Source organism: Chaetodon auriga, chromosome 7 (genome assembly GCF_051107435.1).
Source record: "Chaetodon auriga isolate fChaAug3 chromosome 7, fChaAug3.hap1, whole genome shotgun sequence".
NCBI classification, from domain to species: Eukaryota; Metazoa; Chordata; class Actinopteri; order Chaetodontiformes; family Chaetodontidae; genus Chaetodon; species Chaetodon auriga.
Genome location: NC_135080.1, coordinates 23,897,027 through 23,920,213, shown reverse-complemented (window position 1 = coordinate 23,920,213; position 23,187 = coordinate 23,897,027). Strand labels below are relative to the sequence as shown.

The following is a 23,187-nucleotide window of genomic DNA, read 5'->3' as shown; positions in this document are numbered from 1 at the left end:
TTGGCTCAAACGCTAGTTGGTAACCGTGGCAACAGAAACTCAGAACATACGTTATTTCACAGTTTATTTATCACAACGGCAAGACAGTAGACAACATGAGTGATTTTATAGTTTCCTTTAACCACATTTAATGATCAGAGTGAATGGTGGATAATATTTCTTGCAATAAAAATGATTTAGGAAACTATCTGTGGACTTTGAGTCTTTGAAACAAAATTTGGCATCATCCTCTGGACACACACAAGCGGTAAGAGGTGCACTTGCCCTCTGAAACGATACTTTGTATCACGTAACATAACGTTAAGCAATCATGTCACTTCCCTCCACTGATTAGATCTAATATAACAGTTGCGCCGACCGAGCTGCAGGTTCTGTGGCCAGAGCCGGTTACCTTGGCAACGCGTCACAACGAGCGATATTAAATAGTCCACTCAGTCGATTTTAACGGTAAAAAAAAAAACAAGATTAACGTATTAATAATTGACTTAATATTATTTCTTTCGTAAGTGACCTTGGTAAAAGCGGGATAACGCCCTTCGAGGTGTCCATTTTCAGAAATGAATGGACGACGCGGAGGCGTGAACCGTCCGACGCGAAGCTGTGAAGATATTCACATCAGATGAATTTGTAAGTTGTATAATAGGCTACATTTCGCGCCTCTTACAAGCGATGGGAGCTGTACGGGCGCATCTCTGCACCCCGTACGTGTGTTTTTCCCGGGTTAGGAGGGAAGAAGTTATGACGTCGTGACGCAATCACGAAATGCTCCGAAGGCTAGACCGTCCCATTTAACGATAGTTGATGCGGCCGACGGAGGATCCTCCGAAGGACCCAGCCTCCGGAGACCGCGTAGGCTGGGTCCTCCGAAGGATGCAGCCCCTGAATTGGGACACACCTTGTGTTTTCCCGTATCCGCCATTTCAGTTTTTGAAGTTAGTTGTCATCGGTCGCTGGATTGTAGCAGGAATTCTGTTGCTAAAACGCACTATATGATTATTAGAGATTATTTCCGGCCATACACCAAATAAGTGTCCTTTTTAATACGTGTCTGTGGTTCATTATCGGCGAATTGATGTCCAGACGGCTAGCTGCGGATGTCGCCTGTTTACTAAACGTGCTCTAGGCGCTAAAGTTTTTGTATGAGTTGAAGGCTTTGCTTGTGGATAACGGGAGGGAGAGAAGGGAAGGCCCGGTGAAGCCTCGGCTTTGGAGTGGTTATCATGGCCGGAAATTTTGACGCGGAGGACCGTGGCAGCTGGTACTGGGGTCGGTTGAGCAGGCAGGAGGCTGTGTCTCTGTTGCAGGGGCAGAGGCACGGCGTGTTTCTAGTCCGGGACTCCATCACCAGCCCCGGCGACTACGTGCTCTCGGTATCAGAGAACTCCAAAGTCTCGCATTACATAATTAACAGCATCAGCAACAACCGACAATCCGGTCCAGGTAAGATACCAGAGGGGTTCGGGGGGGCTCGGCATATGGAGATGCTGATGTGACCATTCTTGCATGACTTGCACCAAAGGAGATGCGCAATAGTGTCTCTTCAACTCGTGTATGGAGAAAACGAAAAGCTGGACACATTAAAGCATGTGTCAGGTGAACGTTGGCTCGTGAAAAGGCAAACATACCTCTTGGTTTTAGACCGTATACGAATACTGAAACAGACAACTCACTAGATATGATGGCACACGTTGTTTCGGTAAATCATGGAGACTGAAGCACGTTTCTGTCACTCAGACACACCGGTGGTGGTGGGCGGTGTGAGTTTTCTAAGAGCAGACTGGATTCATGTTAGTTCTGGCCTGGTGCACCGTTGAAATGAGCCTAATTTCCCCGCTGCCCCTGAGAGAGTTGTAAATGTTCATAAGTCTGTCATCCTGCCAGGTTTTAATAGACTTTGACCAGACGTTCTGCTCTGCCTCGGTTGGCTTTTTCTTTAGTCTATGTATGAACTGCATGGGAATATTACTTGTATTTCCTCATACCTTAGTAAAACTACACTGACCTTTCATTGAGAGCCACAAAACAAATATGAAAGGGGGCCGCAGGGGGTAAAATAAGGGAACAAGGATCCTTCCTGGTCATTATGGAAATCATCACTGTCATGTTTGCTAACATAAACCGACAGGCTTCAGATCTGCCAGGATTGAGCATGCTGGAAGGTTGTGTTGTGATAGTTGTCTGTCTTGACTCCGCTTCCTTTCTCCCTCATTTTCACCAGGTTTGGCCCATCCAAGGTTCCGAATCGGTGACCAGGAGTTTGACGCTCTCCCTGCTTTGCTAGAGTTCTATAAAATCCACTACTTGGACACCACCACCTTAATAGAACCCATCAACAAGTCCAAACACACCTCCTTCATCAGCGTTGGCCCCGGCGGAGGCCCCCCGCCTCGCCTGGAAGACGAGTATGTCAGAGCACTTTTTGATTTCCCGGGCAATGACGAGGAGGATCTCCCGTTCAGGAAGGGCGATATCCTCCGAGTGCTTGAGAAGCCAGAGGAGCAGTGGTGGAACGCCCAGAACTCTGAAGGCCGGGCGGGGATGATCCCTGTGCCCTACGTCGAGAAGTATCGACCAGCGTCTCCCAGTTCGGTGGCAGCGCCTGGCGTGCCTGGGGGTCCGCCAGGAGGAATGGGGATGCTAGGGAACTCTGACAGCTCTGCAGCTCAGTCTGGCGCTCCGCTGCTGGGAGACCCCAGCCAGTACGCCCAGCCCACCCCCCTCCCAAATCTCCAGAATGGACCTGTCTATGCCAGGGCCATACAGAAGAGGGTGCCCAATGCCTACGACAAGACTGCCCTGGCCTTAGAGGTAAATATGGACGTGTGTGTGCTGTTTTTTCTTGACTCCATGCAGCCTCCTAACACGTGCTGGAGCAGAGGAGACAGTTAGCGGAGAAGGATGTAGGACCAGCCCTTTCAGCTTATCAAGTCCAAGCTCACATTCTTTGGCTTTCTTTCCCATTGTGATTATTTCTTCCTCAGTGTTTGTTGAGCAGGATGAAGAGGAGTCAAGGTCAGAACGTGCTCAGGCAGCTCTCTGCGCAGTTTTCCCGATAAACGAGTCATTTAATATCTCTAGTGCAGAGATCGGTGACGTGACATTTCACACTGATTTGCATAAAGTCTCTCCATAATGTTTATTAACTCATTTTCTTCATCTTTCTGGACTAGACTTGTATTTGAGTGAGGGGCACTTAGGCTACTCCTGGGGTTTTAACAAAATACAGTATCCCAGTATGAAAGCTGCCATTAAGCTGTGCTCCCTGCTCATGGTGGCTGGGCTGTTAAACTGTCCGGAAGCGAGAGCGGGGCTCCCACGGAGCAGGTCGTTGGGGGAAGGAAATAGTTTGTGTTTGGGAACAGGACCATTTCCTCTGGTCTCTGTGAAGCCAGGAGTCAAGCTGAGCCAAGAGTGAAACTAGGAGGCAGGCTAGTCAGAGTATGCTCTTGTCTCTCCTGCCCTGCTAACGCTTAATACACCAGTACAGATCCATCCTTTGACTCCTCGCATCTGTGCCCCTCTTTTGCTTTTGGTGGAGTCAAACCACACGTCTGCTGCTATAACAGTTTGTCAGCTAAACGTTGGTTTGCTGGGTTACATGTGTCAGGTAAATCCTCAGTTTGACTTTGTTTCTGCCACTCCCACCTGTGGTAGACTTTGAGGCTGTGAGGCTGCATGTTTTCTCCTCTCCAGTTGGCCAGAAGTGACTCAGCAAGGTGGCACTGCAAAGTTAATAATTTACTCACATTTCCTTGTCTCGTTGTCTTCAGAAAACATACTGATTGCAAGGATCAGTCTTTATCTTCAGTCAGTGAAATGAGCTTAATATTTATATGTATTGTTGATGTAACTTGTTTTCTGAATTCTTCGACTCAGGAGACATTTTAGCATCTTAATGTGGTGGCAGTGGCCACAGGTTATTAGAAACTAGGACTTAAACTCTAATTCCAGTCTTTGTGAAGTTCAGAATCCATGCATATACTGTATAGTTGATAAAGACGTTGGTCATAATAACACAAATACCTGTGCTATCCATCTTTAATAGCCCAGGAGCAAAGCAGCAAAGCCTCACATTTAAGAAGCTGGAACTAGGTCATGTTTGGCATTTTTGCTTGAAATTTGAATTAAATGATTAATTAGCAAAATAGTTGCAGATTCATTTATTATTGTTTCTGCTCCAACATAAAGCCTCTATGAGGCTGATAGATATTTTTCAGATTTGTAGAAATGCTGTCAAAGAGGGGAATTGTGTGCCTCATATTGTGATAGTCTCCCTCTGTGTACTGCATCTAGGTAGTCAAAAGAGCACCTTACAGTATTTTTCGATCCACTGCATCAACAAAGTATGTGTCAAATGACTGTGGCTTGTTACATCATGATGATGAGGTCTGCATGCTTTTCATTCTGCAGACATTTCAGTAGCTCTGTTTAAAGAATCCAAAATGTAACACATCTGAGTGTTCTTAGCTGATTTTTCGGACCGGCATGGGGTTCAATCAATGCTTTGCTGAATGCACTGGTACCTGCAGTATGAAGCCCTTCATTACTTTTCCTCAGGTCATTTTACTTTAGCCACACCATCTGTGAATAATGTCTCATTTTGCTCTGTTAAGCACTGTAACTATTTCCTAACACTGCAGTCTTGTGAAGGAGTTACCCACAAGACACACAAACAAACAGTAGCCAGCAGTTTCAATTAATGATGTCCACAGGCTCCAGCAAGGCATGCCAGCAGAGTCACTTTGAGTTAATGCTGTCGTATTTTTCTCACTTAGTTTTCAAGCAGAGATGCCAAACATTCCCTGATTTCAGGTTCTCAAATGTGAAGAGACTCTTTGACTTATGTGATAGCAGACTAAACGTGTTAAGATTTTGGACCTTTAGGTTTTTAATCTCCATGTCTGACAGTTTTGTTGGTCAGACATGCAGATTAAAAACCTAAAGATCCAAAAGATAGACAAAGTTTGCTCAAAAACTCGGACACCGTGCTTAATTCTCACCAAATGTTTCAGACTATCTTCCTGTTTCCTTATATACGGTCCCCTGCACAGTCAGTGGACTTATGGGCCACCGTACACACTAAGTATACAAGGCAACAGTGTCATCTTTTTGGAAAACCATATTTAGCCTGAATGGATGCAGATATGTCCAATTAAAATATGCAAAATCTGTGGCACATACCTAAATTGTTTCACTAATTTTAAGTGTGCACTGTGCAGCTGCATTATGTGGGGCAAAATAATATTCATTATTAAAGCTCTTGCATCAGGGACAGAAAAAAAGCTTGATTGAGACATCTGCAGTCACGCAAATGCTGCTGGATGATTGTCATGACTGCTAACAGGTTATCAGACTAATACTGTGAGCCCTCACAGCTTTAACCTCTGACTGTTCAGTCGTCACACACAGACTTGAACTTTGAAACTGCTGTTCGTCCTTGTTTGCTCAGGTTCAGTAGCACAGGAACAGCCACTCCTCTCCCTGTCCAGGTCAACTGTCATCATACATGCTGCCACCCAACAATACAGCTGCAATTCACTTTTTTTTTTTCATTTAATCTTCATTAATCTGCAAATCAGTTAGTTGATAAATTTCATAGTACCAATACCCAGAACCCAAAGTTCCATCCTCGGACTGCTCGTCCAACCAACAGTCGTAAACTGACAATTCAGCTCACAGTGATGTAAAATAGATAAGAGCAGCAAATCCTCGTATCTGAGGAAGTGGACCAGTAGATATTTTAACATTTTTGAATGATAAATGACTGATTGATTGATAAATTGTTGCAGTGTTTCCTGGCAACAATGGATTTGAGAGGAATAAGGAATTTCTCTGTTTTTCTTTTTGACGATGATGATGATGATAAACTTTGTCATGTGGTCCATCACATACTGACTCCTTGCTGCTGAGCTCTCTCATGCCTTTTCTCTCCCCTCCCTCCTCAGGTGGGCGATATGGTGAAGGTGACCAAAATAAACGTGAACGGCCAATGGGAGGGTGAATGTAAAGGCAAACGTGGCCACTTTCCCTTCACGCACGTCAAACTGCTGGACCAGCACAACGCAGAGGACGAGCTCAGCTGAGAGCGGACAGCCGGGCCGCAACCTGGACACTAGTATTAGACCCTTCCTCACCCCTCCCTTCCTTCCCGTCCCACACACACTCACCCGCTCCCCCTCCCTCACATGTGCTCCAGCTCTTACCTGCACCAAGTACAGTTTCAGAGAATCACTGAGAACAAAACAAACAGGCCCTTGTCGGACCCTTGTAATGCACACACCCTCCATTTCTACCCCTCTTAATAACGATGCCCGCCCTTCTCCACCACCCGCTCTGACTGACTGACATAAGAAGAGGTCATATACTCTCAAGTGGAGCTGTAAACTGACTCTCCTGTCCCAAGGAAGTGGCAACACCCTTCAGATCCTCCCCCTCATCGCGTCCCTGCCGTGGATGTGTTATCAACACTCGCTCCTCCGGAGACTCCTCGCCGCAGAGTTCAACCACTTCCTCTTCCTGTGTTGGAGTCAGTAGATAACTGCTCAGCGCCGTGCCATTTTTCATCCTCGCCCTCATCCATCACCATGGTTACAGCCCTGTAGGATCACTTATGCTGCATTCATGTCAGATGAGAATACAGTAACAAGTGGAAGAGTGACAACACCGTTTTTATGTATTCTGTCTTGTTTAAAGCTATTATGGTGCCGGTTTTTGAATTTTTACAAACTTTATTTAAAGGAATAGTTTGCTGTTTTTTGGAAATATGCATTTTCATTTTCTTGTCAAGCGTTATATGAGAAGATTAATACTTCTCTCGTGTCAAGACAGTAAACATGAGGCTACTGTCAGCAGCCCTTTAGTTAAGCTTAGTTTATCTTAGCTTAGTTTATCTTAGCATAAAGACTGGACGTAGATGGAAGCAGCTAGCCTGGTTCTGTGTGAAGGCAACAGAATGCACCTTCCAGCATATTTAAAGTTTGATGTTTAAAGCATTTTGTTTTGTTTGTTTCATCAAAAACACAAGTTTAAAAAGACTCTTTACTTTTACTGGGATTATATGCTGGCCGGAACCAGTTGCCAGGCAACCAGCAAGTGCTACAGGAAGTCACTGCACCCAGCCAAGAAATAGTCCAAGACATCACCACTCATAAATAGCTGAATTGTTGTCTTGTCTTGTTATCTGCTGGCAGACAGATAAAGTTACATGTGGACAGAGCCAGGCCAGCTGTTTAGGCCTACTTCCAGACTTTATGCTAAGATAAGAGTAATTACTGTTGGCGGTAACTTCATATTTAGCTTTCAAGCATGAGAATCATATCGATCTTCTCATTATCTCAGCTGGAAAGCAGATAAACTTATTTCCCAACTATTCTATGAGTCCTGCTCTGTGTGTTTCACACTTACAGTGGATGCACGGAGTGAGTGATGAGTTTTTGAAAATTGAAGTTGCACCGTCAGCCAAACAGGTGATACAGTTATTCACTCAAACCTGCCATGACAGCATTATTTTTTTTCTACATTTGCCCTTTGTTTGCCCAGACTGGTATCTTCTTGGTGATGATGTCTTCATTCAGAAAAGTAAAGACAGAGCTGTTGTTTAAGCGATCTGTAGGGGTTTATAACACCAGACACAGACATCTCCAGACCTGGGCTGAACAGTATTCTCTGGCAGTGTTTACTGTTTAAGTTGTGCTTAAAGGTGTTTTCTGGTTTAAAGAATACATCTACAGTTGTTCTTACTGGACATGAATGCAGCATTATTTTAGGTAAACCCCAGACTGTGCAGCGAGGCCCAAATACAGCTGCAGCATTTTATCACTGAAAGAAACGAGAGTGCCAGGTCAACTGGAGGTGTACAGTCCCCCACCCCCCCCAAGGAGCAGAGCAAGGACCAGTCCAGCACCACCCCCTCCCCCCATACCAAATATCAAATGGAGAAAACAAAACTGAGTTGAGACCAGCAGCTAGGAGTGACTTCATGTAGTTCTAGCCGTAGAGCAGGCCCCAGCAGTGAACCTGAGAAACTTCAAGACTATTTTTGAGGGGGGAGATAAAGGCAACACTACGTTCACCCTCTCCACACCTCCCACCTTGGCTCACCTCAGCCCCATCCACCCATCTACTATGACCAAGTACCATCAAGTAGTCTTTTGTAAGAAAAAAAAGAACATATTGTTATGAAATGATGTACTATGTGATTATCATTACATGCTAAAATATTGTTTTTTGTTATCTTTGTAGTTTTCTTCATAGCTGATTTTGTCCGGGAGGAAACCGTTTCAATGTACACTTTTTACTGCTGCATGTTGGGAGGGAGCGATGGGTCACTGGTGCAAAATGGATAAGCTGAGGGGCCACATCTGTTTGCCCCCAGCCCTCACAAGGCCACATGGGTTCTCATTCTGCGTCTGTGTACATGAATGAAGTTGAACGGAGTGAATGTAGGCTGTCCACAATGTTGTTTAGTACCGTCTTCTCATATTAGTGCTCTGCGTTCAGCTCACAAAATATACCTTAGCAAAGCAGACTCTGTGTTCACATCTTGTCAAATGTGTCCAAGAAAATAGAAAGTGGTATTATTTGGTACCTGCCCTTGTTTTTAACCTTTCAATGATCTTGTTGCCACCTTGCACCGTTTTGTTCTGTTTATCCTCCGTCTTATCAATCTGTGTTTCTTTGTGCTTCCTCACTTAATCCCCTGCCACTCTTGTATTTCAAGCTTTGTCCATTATGATGCACAAGCCAACATGGACTTTTTATGTTACCGTTTTATCTTGGCCTTCTGCCATGTCTGTATTGCCAAGAGATCAGGCAAGTAGAACAGTAAATTATGTTGTAGTCCAGATTCCCTTTTTCCCCTCAAGAAGTTCTTTTCTGTTGAGACTGAATCAATCTGTTTGTTGACACCACGACAATCATCACCCTCGTGTATCGTAACGCCGACTGGTTTGGACTGAAGCAGGCTCGGTGTGTGCTTAGACCTTTGCCAGAGTGAACCTGGGCCACTTTGAATTTGAGCTGTGAGAACTCACTGTCTCTGTTCTCAGATGTCATGATACAGTATTTCTGGCCAGCACACGATGTCACCTTTAGGTGGCACTGTAACAGCATTCAGAGAGATGGGGTCCTTCTGGAAAGCATGTTCTGCCAGTGCTTATGAGATTAAAGGAGATGAAATTTGATTTTGAACGGAATGCACTTACTGCTCTTACACTGAGTTTGCATTGATATATGCCCTCCTTTTTAGGGTTTTTAATTTCCTTGATTGCTCCCACGTATTATTTTTCTTGACCTTCTCGCTTTGCCTGATTTCATTTTCAAGTGGGCCATTTTCCAAACCCAAGTTAAGATATTTACTATTTAAAAATATTTGGTTGACTTCTTGGAAAAATTTGGTCTGAGAAAGTAACATTTGTGTTTATTGCCAGCTTTTATGATCAAATCAAGCTTCTTTGTCATCTACACTGCACATGGCAGGTGCTTCGCTACATAAATCATTATCTTACAAATTGTGTTGCCAATGAAACCACCAAGAAGTATTTTTTTAGTAGCCCTGCATGAAGTCATTCATTTCCTTTCGTAAAAAGGAAGGGGTGGCCAGTGCCAGTGGACATTGTGTTAATATCAAAATGTGCCATTTTATTATAACACTATATTCTTTCAAGACAATTTAAATTACCTTTTTATTTTCTGTAGCATGTAATGTGTTAATATACTAGTAAATAAAGTCAAACCCATGACAGATGATTTGCTTCATGTGTTGACTTTGTCTTATGCTCTGCTGACTCTGGAAAGCTTTACTTTAGTATTTTACAACCATGGCCTCTTTTAAAATATCCTGTTAATACACCTAACATACTGTATATTTGAATGCTGCGCAAGGCGTTTGCTTAGCGACAGAATTGATTGCCATACATGCTACTGTTAAATTTTTTTTTTTTTTTGACACTGTATGAAGTTGGCTAAGTGTCGTATCACTGTTTTCATAGTATGTGCATCAGCCCACTAAAGCTAATGTGGGCTCCTTATACACAGCGTGTATGGTGAAAGGAAACGTGAACTATGATCTAGTGCTCTATCTGGACTGATGTTATTAGCAGTGAAAACATATTTCACAATATTTTTCAATTATTTCACATTGAAAAGACTAAGTAACATACAGTAAAAGGACATTACTACAGGAATTCAAATGAGTTTACAGTTACACAAATTATACAGAAATGACTGATATTACTTTGCTTTTGCTTATTTTTAATGGAATGGTACTATGCAAACTTCTTTTAACAAATCTTACTTTTCATGCTTCCTGGCATTTATTTAGCTTTTCTCCTAATACTACTTTGTGAGAAATGAAAATTGGTCATCTGTTAAATGGTAATCAGAAAGTGAATTTAGGGTAGTCTAGAGTTTTTTTGAGGGAGTATTTATAGTAATAGTGTTTAGGACCTTCAGAGGGGGTATTTTCTGATCATTCGGCTGGATGTGCAGGTTGTGGAGGGCTGGTTTCTTGTCTCTGTCATGAGCTGTGTTTGGTTCAGACATCCAGCCTGAAGCATCAGACAGCAGCCCGTCAGTGCAGGTGAAGCAAACCATGGAGCAAAGACACCTTGCTGAGTTTTTCAGCTCCTACTTTCACTGCTTTGAGCACCACAAACAATCACACTGACGAGTGCGTTTGGTGTGGAGCAAAAGACAACACGACAGACTTCTTATTGTTATTTACAGATAATTATTCAGTTATTACTGAAACTGACGGAGGGGGTAGAATCAACTTTAACACAATGAGTGTGCACAGATTTTACAAGCTCAAAAGTTTAATTCGTGGTTATTACTCTGAACGAGTTTGCAGAGAGCCTCCTTACTGTTCCCTCCAACAAAAATATAAGTTAGTGGAGGACGTATCAGGGCTGGTGATTCGTGTGCGTATGTGCAGTACGCGGATGAGGCTGGTCGCCATCTTTACTCCATCACAGCACAGCGCTGCCGGTGGGGCGGAACACCACTCATCGACCCAGTTGATTTCTAGGAACCGCCGACAGACCTGACACACCACCGTGTCTTTCACTGAAGAACTGTCACGTTGAATAGCTCGCCACTGTACCTGCATCTCGACACACAATGGGAGAGCGAGAAGATCTAGTTTATCAAGCAAAACTTGCCGAGCAGGCAGAGCGATACGACGGTAAGCCACACTTTGAGGTCTCATTCGGAGTGGGACATGTTCGCCGCAGGGATTTTTTTCTGCGAGCTAGCTAACGGTTACAGAGTAGTGCTACACTAACATAAGTAGCTAGCTCAATGTTAGCCGTGGCTAACAGGAGAACTAACGTGGCCACGGTCGCCGTCTTTCAGCTAACTCTTCATTGACATGGCAGATGGCTCCTTGTTGGAAGAAACTAATGCGACATTAAAATAATGCTTCAATGCTTGGAAGTCTCCTTGTTATATGAAAACTCTGCGGATGTGACTGACAGTGGCTAATGTTAGCGAAGGGGCTACAACAAAATGGCGGATTACTGGAGCGTGAGCTGTCAGGAGTTGCCTCCCCTGCACCATGCTAGCTCTGTGGTTTAACACTAGAGCTACTGGCTCGGCTAGCTGCTACAAGCAATAGTCAGAGTAATGTTACTGTCTTTGTAGCCACAATAACGTGCAAACTTTGTTTGCGTGATTCTGTTACCGATGCTAGCCAAATTTACCTTTAGCGAATCGTTAGCTGAATTGCAAGGTTAGCAACTTGTAGCCTGCTGTGTGTTAGCAGTGAGTGGGAGTGGGGGGGTGGGGGGCAGCTGCTCATTTGGTGGGGTGTTCCCCTGCAAGCAGGCTGTACGGATCGATTGGCGAAAATGACTCCCTCTTCCTCACTCTGTTACAGTCCTGTCAGACTGTCATACCATTACAGGCCTTGTAACTTGGAGGCTGTTTTTAGACGGCTGCTTTTGCCACCGGTCATAGGTTGCCCAGTAATGTTAAGTGAATGTGCCATGACTCATTCACGGGATTTGGAGTGTATTTGCAGAATGATTTATAGTTCACTACCGAAATGCTTGTCTTGCTGTCATGTAGTTGAATACACATAGTTAATCTACAATGGGTTATTAGATGTTAACATGCTGTTGAAAGATTAGTTTCTGAAGTGGTTCATAGACGAGCGTGTAAAAAGTTATTTACTCCCAAATTTACAGTAGTCGCCGTCTCAGACTCAACAGAATCCAGCCTGCATGTATTTACAATAAAATAGTTAATACCCAGATTGTGACAACATGCAATTCCAAGGGACACCCCCCCCCCCCCCCCCAAGTTTTTAATTATCAATGAACTGCTGCTGATGGTTGACAGCTGCATTTGATCAATATTCTGCTTGTGCTAGAACCATCAAACCAACAACATTGTGGCTGACAGGGACAGGGATAGGTGGGGTGGCATGTAACGTGACCAAAAAACAACACAAAAAGAACAGTAGAAAACAATATTAAATCTCACTCACTTATGAGTGAGGGCTTGCTGCAGCATCCTCAGCACTCCTTCTTGTGGCTGTCTTAGAGAAGTGTGTCTCCACAGGACCAGCTGCTCCTCATGTGCATTACTCAACAGTGGTCAGTGAAAACTGTCCTCAAAGCTCACGATAAATGTTAGCACATTGCAGTTGATGCAGCAGTTATTAATTAGTCTCTTTTTCTCATTTTCCTTTGACTTGAAAATTAATTTTGGGAGGGGTGCATTAAGGGGGAGTGCAGGCATTGTCCCTCAATGCCCTTTGTTGGCGACAGGCCTGTGTATGTTTAGCTGGATTGGTGCCAGTGGATAGGCAACATGAACTTTTAGCACCCTCTGTCATGTCACAGTTAAACCTGACAAAGTTTTTGCCCAACAAAACATGGATTTGTGAGATCAATAATGCACATTGTCACATTAAAACCTTTAATTATTAAACTCTGTATATCCTTTTTTTCATAGTATGCCATGATAGCATACTGTTTGTGCTGCCCAGTTTACCACCTGGAGGCTTTGTGTCACAGCATGATAATGAATAAGTGCTATAGTTTGTCAGCTTTGATGAGAAGACTGACAGCTTCTTGTTAGGTGTACTCTCTACATACAAGGTTGACAGGGAATATTATTTAAATAAAACAGACACTTTAAAGGAGTGTTTCATGTGTCTCCTAAACAGAGATGGTGGTGTATATGAAGAACGTGGCTGGCATGGATGTGGAGCTCACAGTGGAGGAGAGGAACCTACTATCAGTGGCCTACAAGAATGTGATTGGAGCCCGGAGAGCCTCCTGGAGGATAATCAGCAGTATCGAACAGAGGGAAGAGAACAAGGGCGGAGAAGAGAAACTGAACATGATCCGGGAATACAGGCAAACGGTAAAGCGGGATGTCAGTTGCCATAAACAAGCTTAGCATTTGTATTTAAGCGTTGCCTGTCAGGAGTACTTACATGAATTCACCACGGCCCATTGTCCCAAATATGTTACTCATTTCACAGCATCTCCAATTTGCTGTATTAATGTGAGACCACTGGCTCATATTAATAATGTACACTACAAACAGCTACTGGACAGGCTGCATCTGAGTCATAGTTGGCAAATCCTCTGCTCTGTCTTGCTTTTATGAAGGGAAATAAGAGCTGGATATTAATGTGGGAGAGGCTAGAGTGTGTCAGAGATGGGAGAGGCAGTTGGACTGCAGTCAATGACCTAATGGGATGCAGAAATGGGTAATCCTGCTGTTGCACCTTCATTTCGTTAGTCGTTCTCAAAGTCCCTTGGGGGACACAACTCTTCTCTGGCTGCGTCCATGCTGAAATGTTTTAATTGAAAACAGTGTTTTAAAACAATGGTGATATCTGTCCACACAAACGTTTTAGCACTGTTTCATAAACACTCTCCATCCATACAAACATGCCTAAAACGCATCTCATATGACCATTCATGCACACTGGGCGGAAACAGATACACTCTCAATCTAAGGCGACATTTTGGGGAGAGCTGTATTATTTCAAACACAGTTTGCAGTAGCCACAAATAAAGATACTACAATAAATACGTATCAAACCTTTACAGCATTTTGAGTCAAGAAATTTGCGCAGTCCCTGTTGTACTGGAGAGTAGTTGGGCAGAACAAAACAAGCATTGATAACAAAGGAGAAGTCCTCCATGTTTATGTCCATCACCGTCCTCAAAGACACTGGGCCTGGGCCGCTGCACTCAGTGCACATGATGAAATTCTGTTAATCTGTTAATTAACTCTTTTTTTTTTTTTTTCCTGGGAAAATCTGTTGAAGTCCACATCTGGACATCTGTCTGGTCATGATGTCCAGCGAAAATAATTCCAAGTTGAGAGTTATATGTGGAAATATTCTGGTTCAAGTGAGACATGTGACATAGTGGTATGTCTCTCATTGTAAAGGTTTTCCCTCTTGTGCACGTAATACACAAAAAAAATAATACACAAAAATATATATTCAAATAGTTTGAATCTTGAATATTTTTTTTTTGTTAGAAGGAATATTTAAATGTACTTTTTGGCTAGGTTTGATAGCCCAAATGCCAGTTGCAGCAGTCTCGCTCACTGCTGGATGAATTTCAAAACTTGTAGTCTCCATTAGTCACTTACTCACAAAAATATTGCGGCACAGGGTCCATAAACACAGAATTTTTCGACTGCACATTCTCCCATTTATCCGGGCCATTGAGGTCTTTCTGGACACATGGACTGGCCTTTATTTTCTTGAAACGGAAAACGAAACAGAAATTCTGCACGTCACGTTCATAGATTAAAATTGAAATGTAGATATAGCTGAAACGAGTATATGAATAAGTCTTTAACAACCATTTGGTAACGATGGTAGAGTTCATGTCCCCACTCGGCCTGAGACACAGTACATACTCAATTCTCATGCTAGTACCAGCCAATATAGAGAGATCCATGGCCTTCAAATGAAGTTTGTACAGGACATTATTCTGTTATGTCTCAGTATGGAGATCTTTTAAATGACATGTTTATGCTGAAATAAATATACCTGTACAACTAGTATGTCTCTCATATTGGTTTGCCTTCTTATGGATATCATGTGCAAGAATAGATATTCGAATGGTTCAAACCTTTTTTGGTTTTGTTTTTCTTCATTTTTGGCCAATTTTGACAGCCCTAGTTAATGGAAAAAAATGGACAAGTGTTAGTTTTAGGGGTTTAAAGATTTGGGAGGAGTATGGACATTAGACATAAGCATAGCAAAAGTTATGTGTTTTAAAATGAAAATTTATAGTGTGACTGTCACACACAGCACTCGGTGAGCATTCAATAACACAGGGTTTCTCAACGGGAGCGCTAGGAGCAAAATAGCTGAGAGGGGGGCGTTTCTTTAACAGTAACAGTCACTCACCACCACAGAATTTTTAATGGTCTTCCATGCCTTGTCTCACAACATCATGCAATGTTTACGAATTTACAGCAAGAGTAGACCCGGAAGATGCTGGACGCGTGTGCGTGGTGGAACCTGTCACTTTTTATTTCGGCACCCATGTTAACAGGTTAGAGCTGCCACACTGCCTGCGTGAGCAGCGCGGGTCAGCTGAGTCTCATCTGGAGCTCAGGAGGCTTGCCTATTTTTACCATGACGGCTTACCAGCAAAATACACATCCGTTGGTGAAGAAGCTGGCTGAAAACCGCCAAGCACAGGGCTCGCACTAAAGCGCAGTTCTCTGACCCGACGCAAATAACACGCAGAAATAGTTTGCGCATGTTAAAAAGCCTTTTTTGTCAGCTTTGCAGTTAGGCTACCGTTAATGTCAGTTAAGCCAATTTGCTGTGTTTTCCCTATACTCTCTGTTGCGTAAGCTCATTGTATTTTTTGATTAGCCAGGTTTTTTTTAAAATTATTATTTTGAACTGTGATTGGTTCCTCAAGTTAGATCAGTCAAATTAATGTTAGAATATGATAATAAATACTGTATTGGGCAGCAAGAGGTGTGGGCATTGAGTAGAGGGGCATCCATCCAAAAAAGGTTGAGAATCACTGCAATAACATCTGAATGGGTTTCATAAAATTCAGTATTAAAGCTTTTGGTAGACCACAAGAAGGTTTGTTAGCTTAATGTTTAGAAGGCATGTACATGCTCACACAAGGATGTACATGCCTTCACATTCGTCAGTGCATACAACCATGCAGTCAACGGTTTTGGCTGCATGCACTGACAGACAAAGTCTTGCACAGACCCTTGAAGCCATGCAGATGCATAAAGTGATGGAAATGTTTTTGCTGATTGAATCTTTTGTTTGTTTGTTTGGTGGCAGGTTGAGAAGGAGCTGAAGTCAATCTGTAATGACATTCTGGAAGCACTGGAACGGCACCTACTCCCCTCCGCTGCCATGGGAGAGTCTAAGGTCTTCTACAACAAAATGTAAGAGCCTTCTGGTGTGAGTGTAAGCTAATGGATAAATAAATGAACCTGCTTCAGTCTTTGTACACAATGCTGACTAAGTTTTTGTGCTTATGCGTCACTTAATATAATCACATGGTTCAATCTGGAATATTTCACAAATGGGAAGTTTATGTAATAAGTTTCACAGCTTAACATATCGTAAATTTTGCCCCCCCCCCCCTTTCCAGGAAGGGTGATTACCACAGGTATCTGGCAGAGTTTGCCACCGGCAACAACAGAAAGGAGGCAGCAGAGAACAGCCTGGTGGCCTACAAAAGTGCTACCGACCTAGCCACGTTTGAATTGCCCCCCACACACCCCATCCGCCTTGGCCTCGCCCTCAACTTTTCCGTCTTCTACTACGAGATCCTCAATTCACCTGACCGCGCTTGCAGGTTATTGTTTTTGCAATATGCTTTTCTCTATTGTTTCTCTTTCATCAACAATGGTAAATCACAGTGTGTAGGAGAATTGTTTATGGATCCAAAGTGTAGGAGCCCTGATAATAAAGAACTTGGGTGCTATCTTTTTTTTTTTTTTAAATCTACCCTCACTAATCCTTCCCAGTTGCCATGCAAACTGTGACTAGACTTTTGTCCTGCCGTGGCCATTGTTCTGACGAGTGAGGCTGAAACTTTAAACCCTTTGTTCATTTTAAAAAGTATTCACCCCCTTGGCCTCCTCATGTTTTGTTGTATAACAACATTAAATGACCGTGGATGTGATTAGATTTGGATCACTTAAAAACATCCTTGTCTATATAATGCAAACCTTTACAAATCCATCTAAATTACATGTAAGTATGTAACACAGAATGGCTCTTTGTATTAATTCCCCTAAGTTAGTAGCAGTTTCACCTTTGTACACTGCAATATTTCCCTGTTCATATTTAAAATGTTGCTGTAACTGTAACAGGTGGCATGGTAATAGTGATTGAAGAGATGTTTTCAATCCCTGCCACCTATTGTGGACTTGACTTGGCCACTGCAGGACATTAACCTTGATGGTTTGAAGCCATTCCTGTGTAGCTTTGGATTTATGTTCACATAACATAAATGAATATGTTAGAGAAGCACATTGCACTACCCAATCACTGACAGTGATGGATTATATAGAGTCCATCTGTGCACCCTACTTTAATGTGACAGGTACCATGTTGCAGCTTGAAAAATAAGCAGTGAAATCTTTGAGTGTGAATGCATTTAGAGACAGTTAAAAGTCAGATCTCCATCTGAAAACATGAAGGGATTTCAACAGAAGTGTGTTTGCTCAGGTTGGCAAAGGCTGCATTTGATGACGCCATCACAGAACTGGACACACTGAGTGAAGACAGCTACAAGGACTCCACACTTATCATGCAGTTGTTACGTGACAACCTGACACTATGGACTTCAGATATGCAGGCAGAAGGTAAGATACCATGGTTCATCATACTAATAGAGGACATTGTATTCAAACTGTACTGTCTGCTGTCTACCTGTTTGTCTCTGCAGAACCTCTTTTTCCAGGACTGTATGCAGATACACTGATGAACTAACTCACTCATCTCCTGTTGCCTTCCTAAAACCTCTTTGCACTGGATTTACAATGTTTAACTTAATGCTGTGAGCAGTTTGATTGGTGTTCTGTTGTTCCAGTCATTGGCAGAATTCCAGTGTATATTCTTCTTCTTCTTCTTCTTCTTCTTCTTCTTCTTATTATTATTATTATTATTATTATTATTATTATTATTATTATATTGGTCTTACATATTTACAAGGAGAAGTAAATCAAGCATTTGACTAATGACTGTCATCACATTTTATGACATGACATTTCCCACGTAATAACAGCAGTAATCTCTTAAAATAAGAAATCAAAATGGTCATATTTAACATTTCTGTTAGCACTCGGCTCAGACGGTTGGTTTCTAACCTGGCTGTTTACACAGCTATGTGTATTTGACACCGGTACAATGGTGCAAAGACATCAGGTCAAGCTCTCAGAACCAGAATCATGCTGCTCACAGTGTGCATGCCCGGGTATGAACGTGGTCTGTGATAGATATCCTGTCTTACTGGTTTACGTGTGTCTGATCTGAAGGTGGCTTTCTAGAGATGAAAGCCACAACCGTTCTACCTAACCAAGATCGCCTGCTTCACCACCGTGCAGCATTTGACATTAAGCTGGATGTTTTGAGGAAAATATGGAAATATTTATTGATTGATTGATTGATTGATTGATTTCTCTAAGTGAAACAACACTCAGACATAAACTATAAAAGTAAGCTCAACTACAGAGACACAGTTGCTTTTTGGGGATTTATTTGAACAGCCAGAAAATCCCAAGTAAACTTGCCTTGTTTTTAATGCATTAGTGTTATATGTGACATTTTAAAGTAGTATTATATGTATGGATAATAAGAATAAGGTCTTGCATTAAGTTTCTTGATGATAAAATAAGATCCTTCTTTATTTATAATGCACTAATAGTTGGACAGTTGTGGTAATAATTACAAGCTGCTGGTTACTTGCATATCTGGCAATGTGTCAAGTATCATACTGATGACCCCTGATACTACGAGTGACAGCTCTGCACTTCAGCTGCTTGAACTAATGTTAGCTTTACAGGCTGGCAGGATGAGCTGCTTCACTGCCCCGAACACTGGAGGTCCTGATTTAGAGCTTTTAAGGTTATCACAGAAACAGTCCACTCCTTATCTTTGTCAAACCTTGAAAAACATACAGAGTGGTGTTTCTTCTTTCACAAAACCGTTTTGGAGAAGCATAAGTACTGTCATCAGCATACAGATTCATCACTCAGACAACCGTCAGTATTCCTCTTGTGTTGTTTCAACATAAAGCTACAGCTTTGTGTTTTCGATGCATATAAAAAGGACAAATTGCAAAGCCCTCCTCTTCGTTCCTCCTCTTCCTCCATTCATTGCAGCAGTTTGCATTTGCTGTGTTTGAGCATCCACCATTACCCCTTTGTTTCTCAGTGACTCGTCATCTCTCTTGTCTTCTTCTCATTCCCTTTGCTGTAGAGTCCTAAAGGAAACAAACCTGACTGTTCATTTCCCATGTTAACTGTACTTTGTAAGTGTTGCTCACCAAGCCTTGCTGTGTGTGTATGCGTGTGCCTTCTTTTTCCTCTCCACACTAACTCACTCGTGGTTTAATAATTGACTCCACTCATCCGTTGCTTTGTCACTCACTCATTGGATCTGGTATTAACTGCTGGTAACAGGCTGCAGTCTTTGATCTTCCCACCACACTCAGTCACAGCAGTGTTTTTTGGTTTGGATAGCTGAGCTGAGCTGAGCTTCACTTGTGTTTGTGTAGAGTGTGAGTGTTCACTTAGTTGTCTGTTAAACCTGTATATGTACACCAAGGAGCAGAGGTTCAGATCATGTTGTTGGCATGCTAGACTGCCTGCACACTCTGTACTCCACCAGTCAACCATTTTAACACATGCGGCCCCCGGGTTAGGACAGCACATAAAAACTGGTGCCTTCTCCTTTAAGAACACCAAGATGAAGCTGTCAGATATATCTGCATGTGTTCAGCTTCAACTGACTTGATCAGTTTAGTTTTAAGCACTGTTCACTCTTTTATCTCCACTTTGTGACCTCTGTTAAGGTTTCGCACTGTCTGTTTTCTCATCACTGTCCTTGAATGAGTGACTGTGATCCACATCTCAGTGGTGAAAGTTAGGTTTGTGTTCAGCATTTACTGACTGATGTTTCCTGGTGACCATAAAGGAGTTCCACTTGAAATAGTCTAGATTTTTAAAGAGCAGCCCTCAGTTAAAACAGGTTTGCATCTGGGTTCTAGTGTATTTTTCCAGGTATCTAAGTTGTTTTTCCTGCTGCAAGAAGATATTGTTCACCAGCAGTGGTGGGACGTAACAAAGTATTTTTACATGATTGCTGTACTGAAGTACAGATTTTTCATTTTAGTCTGTAATTGAGTTGAGTCTTTAAAATCTTATATTTTTACAAAAGGAAAGTGTGCCTGTGATTTAAGAGTATTCCTTCCTATTTATATCAGAGTAAATTAAGTTAAATTGTTCAGAATTCTGGTTCAGCAATCTGCCTTATTCTTCGAGCTACGTGCAATTATCTCTACAACACGCTGATATTCAGCAAAATGTTTTTAAGACTCACACAGAAATGATTTTGTGACTTTGAGGATATTGCATATTAAAATGCCTAAAAGTTAGTTAGATAGTTGTTCATATTAGCTCCACCCCAACCAGCAACAACTGTACAAGACCACACATTAATGCATCGGTAATAATAATCATGTAATCTGTAGTGAGTACTTACACTTCTGATACTTCAAGTATCAGAATACTTTGATACCTGCGCCTTGTACCTTTACAAATTTCAATCGAATGCAGGACTTTGACTTGTGAAGCAGTATATTTCTTCAGTGTTCACCGTTCACTGATCACAGTAAACAAGATGCTCAGGACGTGCCTCTGCATTTTAATATGAAGTCTATTATTTAGTTTTTTATTGAAATGGTCATGTGATCGTAGTGTTGCTCTTGGCCAGTTTCCTAGCTGAGAGTTCATTGGCTCTCCTGTGAAACGTTCAGCCTCTCACTCTCCATTAAGGACGACACTGACTGAATGTTTTGTCCTGACCAGGTGAAGAACAGAACAAAGAGGTACTGCAAGACGCTGAGGACGAGGCCCAGTGAGACTATGCCACCTACAGCCAACAACTTGAGACCCTCCCCTCACCTCCTCACACTCCTCCTCCCTCCGCCTTCGTCCTCCACCCTCCTCCAACTCCTCTTCCCTCTCTGCGAGTCACCTTCTTCTTCCTCCTCTCTCCTCCTTTTCCTTTGTTCCACCTCTGCAGCTCCATGACCCAGCAGGGCCGCGGAGTTCACAAGTTTATTTTTCTCTTCTTTTTTATTTTTATATTAGCCCTTACATCATTCAAGTAAATACCACTTAATTGAGACAGGAAATACAATGTTAGAAAGACAAAGATAAGAAAGAGTCCCTGGATTGTTTTTGTTTTGTTTTTTGTTTTTTTGTCCTGGTACAAGCGGTTCTGAAATGTTATCTTTGTTTTCATTATTGTATTTTTGTTTGTTTTTGCTTTTTCTTCAATATTTTTATCAGTTGCTGGATGTATTGACAATTTTTACCTTAATGTAATTACAGAAATTAACTTTTATTACTGATAATGTCGACTATTAGTTATGGGAGCTATTTTATCTCTGTTTTTAGTGAAATGTCATGCAAATCATTTTACCTTTTTATGGGCAATTTGGAAAATTACAAGTGCCCTTTTTGTTAACTTAGGTTTTCAGAGGAAGTTGGCAAAATTCGCGATATCCATGTGGGGCAAAGAAGTGCTTAACTTTTACACCATAGTGATTCTGTTGTCATGTTTTTGTAGTTGTCCCTGGACTGTACTTTGTGCTGAAATACTGTAACTGTGCACACATGCTGAATCTCTGAAGGCTGACTTAGTGCTAGCTGGTGGTTTTAATTAAAATAAACTTGGGAGATTTCTCACTTGTGTATGAGACAAGTCTCGAATTGGCCCCGCTCCTCAACAGAGAGCCCTAAAATGAAGATTGTCAGTGTTTGCATGTGTTAACACATTCTTTTCTGCTGCTTCTCCCCCTACGTTTCACTAAAGCTCCTCTAGGTTCAGAGGTTTTCTTTCTTTGCTGTTTCCTTTGTTTCTCTTCCTGTTTTGCCTCATTATGTGTAACTTGGAACTGATTTGTACTACTGGATATCTGACTGGAGCCACAAACAGGGAATCTGTATTGTTCTTACTGAAACACAGCATGGAATTAACATTAAACAATCTAAATTAAACATGACAAACTGACTTGTTGGATTTATTATTCTGTTTGCCTTATAAGACAATGATTTTGCAGCCGAGTGCAGCCCCAAACTGGATGAACCTGAGCAGTGTTCACACACACAGAGCAGATGTTGCTTCGGCAATCTGAGTTGGCAACTGTGAGTGTAATCATAAATTTATATTTTCTATTTATAGCGTTTGAGAGACAAATGCAATCTTAATGCCTGTGGTTCTGCTGCGACAGTGGAGCTGCCGTTTCTGTGGAAGTCGCTGATGGAGGTGATGTCTGGTGAAACGCACTGATCAGTCATGAGCACTTTGACAGGAATGCTTCTGCGTGGCTGAACAAACCGTTTAAAAGTGTTTTGTGTTGCCACAGTGTTCTGTCATTGACTCATACATGCCATTATCTGAACTGTGGAGCCCTCTTAAAGCCCACCGTTGCCTCTTAAGCTGCTTCTTTTTCAGGCCCTCACACGTACACGTTGATTCAGGGACCAGCCTTGACCTTTTGTCTCCCTAGTTTCAGTTGCTTGTGACCTCTAGCAGTTCTATTCTGCTGTTACATCAGCCATAATAACAGCCTGAGCTTAGAGCCTGCCCTAAATTTAGACCCGCAGGTGAAAGTGGAGGAGCCAGTCGGAAAGCGTGCATTAGATTTTCTCCTGGACCCAAACTGACTGGATTTCATTTCCATGTGTTTTAAATGTCATGCTCCCCAGATGATGAACACTTGACATTTCTCCACATTCCTCCTGTTGCATGCTCAATCAATGTCATCGTTCTGCTGCAGAGGGGAACTACCGTTTTATAATTTTACATTCCAATATATATTTTTCATTATGCATGTTCATACTCCCAAGAGGATGATCTGCAGTGTTTTTTTTGTTTTTTTTTGGTGACCCTTTGACCTTTCAGATACCAGCAAAGCTCTG

At 42.3% G+C, this 23,187-nt stretch overlaps 2 protein-coding genes across 2 annotated transcripts; both read left to right on the top strand.

Moving 5' to 3' along the window:
* The first annotated feature begins 899 nt into the window (after positions 1 to 899).
* Positions 900 to 9,742, top strand: crk (v-crk avian sarcoma virus CT10 oncogene homolog). The gene is made up of 3 exons (XM_076734441.1): positions 900 to 1,440; positions 2,219 to 2,808; positions 5,946 to 9,742. Exons 1-3 carry the CDS (start codon positions 1,221 to 1,223, stop codon positions 6,081 to 6,083), a joined length of 948 nt encoding a protein of 315 aa, XP_076590556.1. The 5' UTR covers positions 900 to 1,220; the 3' UTR covers positions 6,084 to 9,742.
* Positions 9,743 to 10,952: 1,210 nt separating this feature from the next.
* On the top strand, positions 10,953 to 22,276 carry ywhae1 (tyrosine 3-monooxygenase/tryptophan 5-monooxygenase activation protein, epsilon polypeptide 1). The gene is made up of 6 exons (XM_076734442.1): positions 10,953 to 11,182; positions 13,172 to 13,371; positions 16,304 to 16,410; positions 16,620 to 16,826; positions 17,705 to 17,841; positions 21,067 to 22,276. Exons 1-6 carry the CDS (start codon positions 11,119 to 11,121, stop codon positions 21,117 to 21,119), a joined length of 768 nt encoding a protein of 255 aa, XP_076590557.1. The 5' UTR covers positions 10,953 to 11,118; the 3' UTR covers positions 21,120 to 22,276.
* The last annotated feature ends 911 nt before the right edge of the window (positions 22,277 to 23,187 follow it).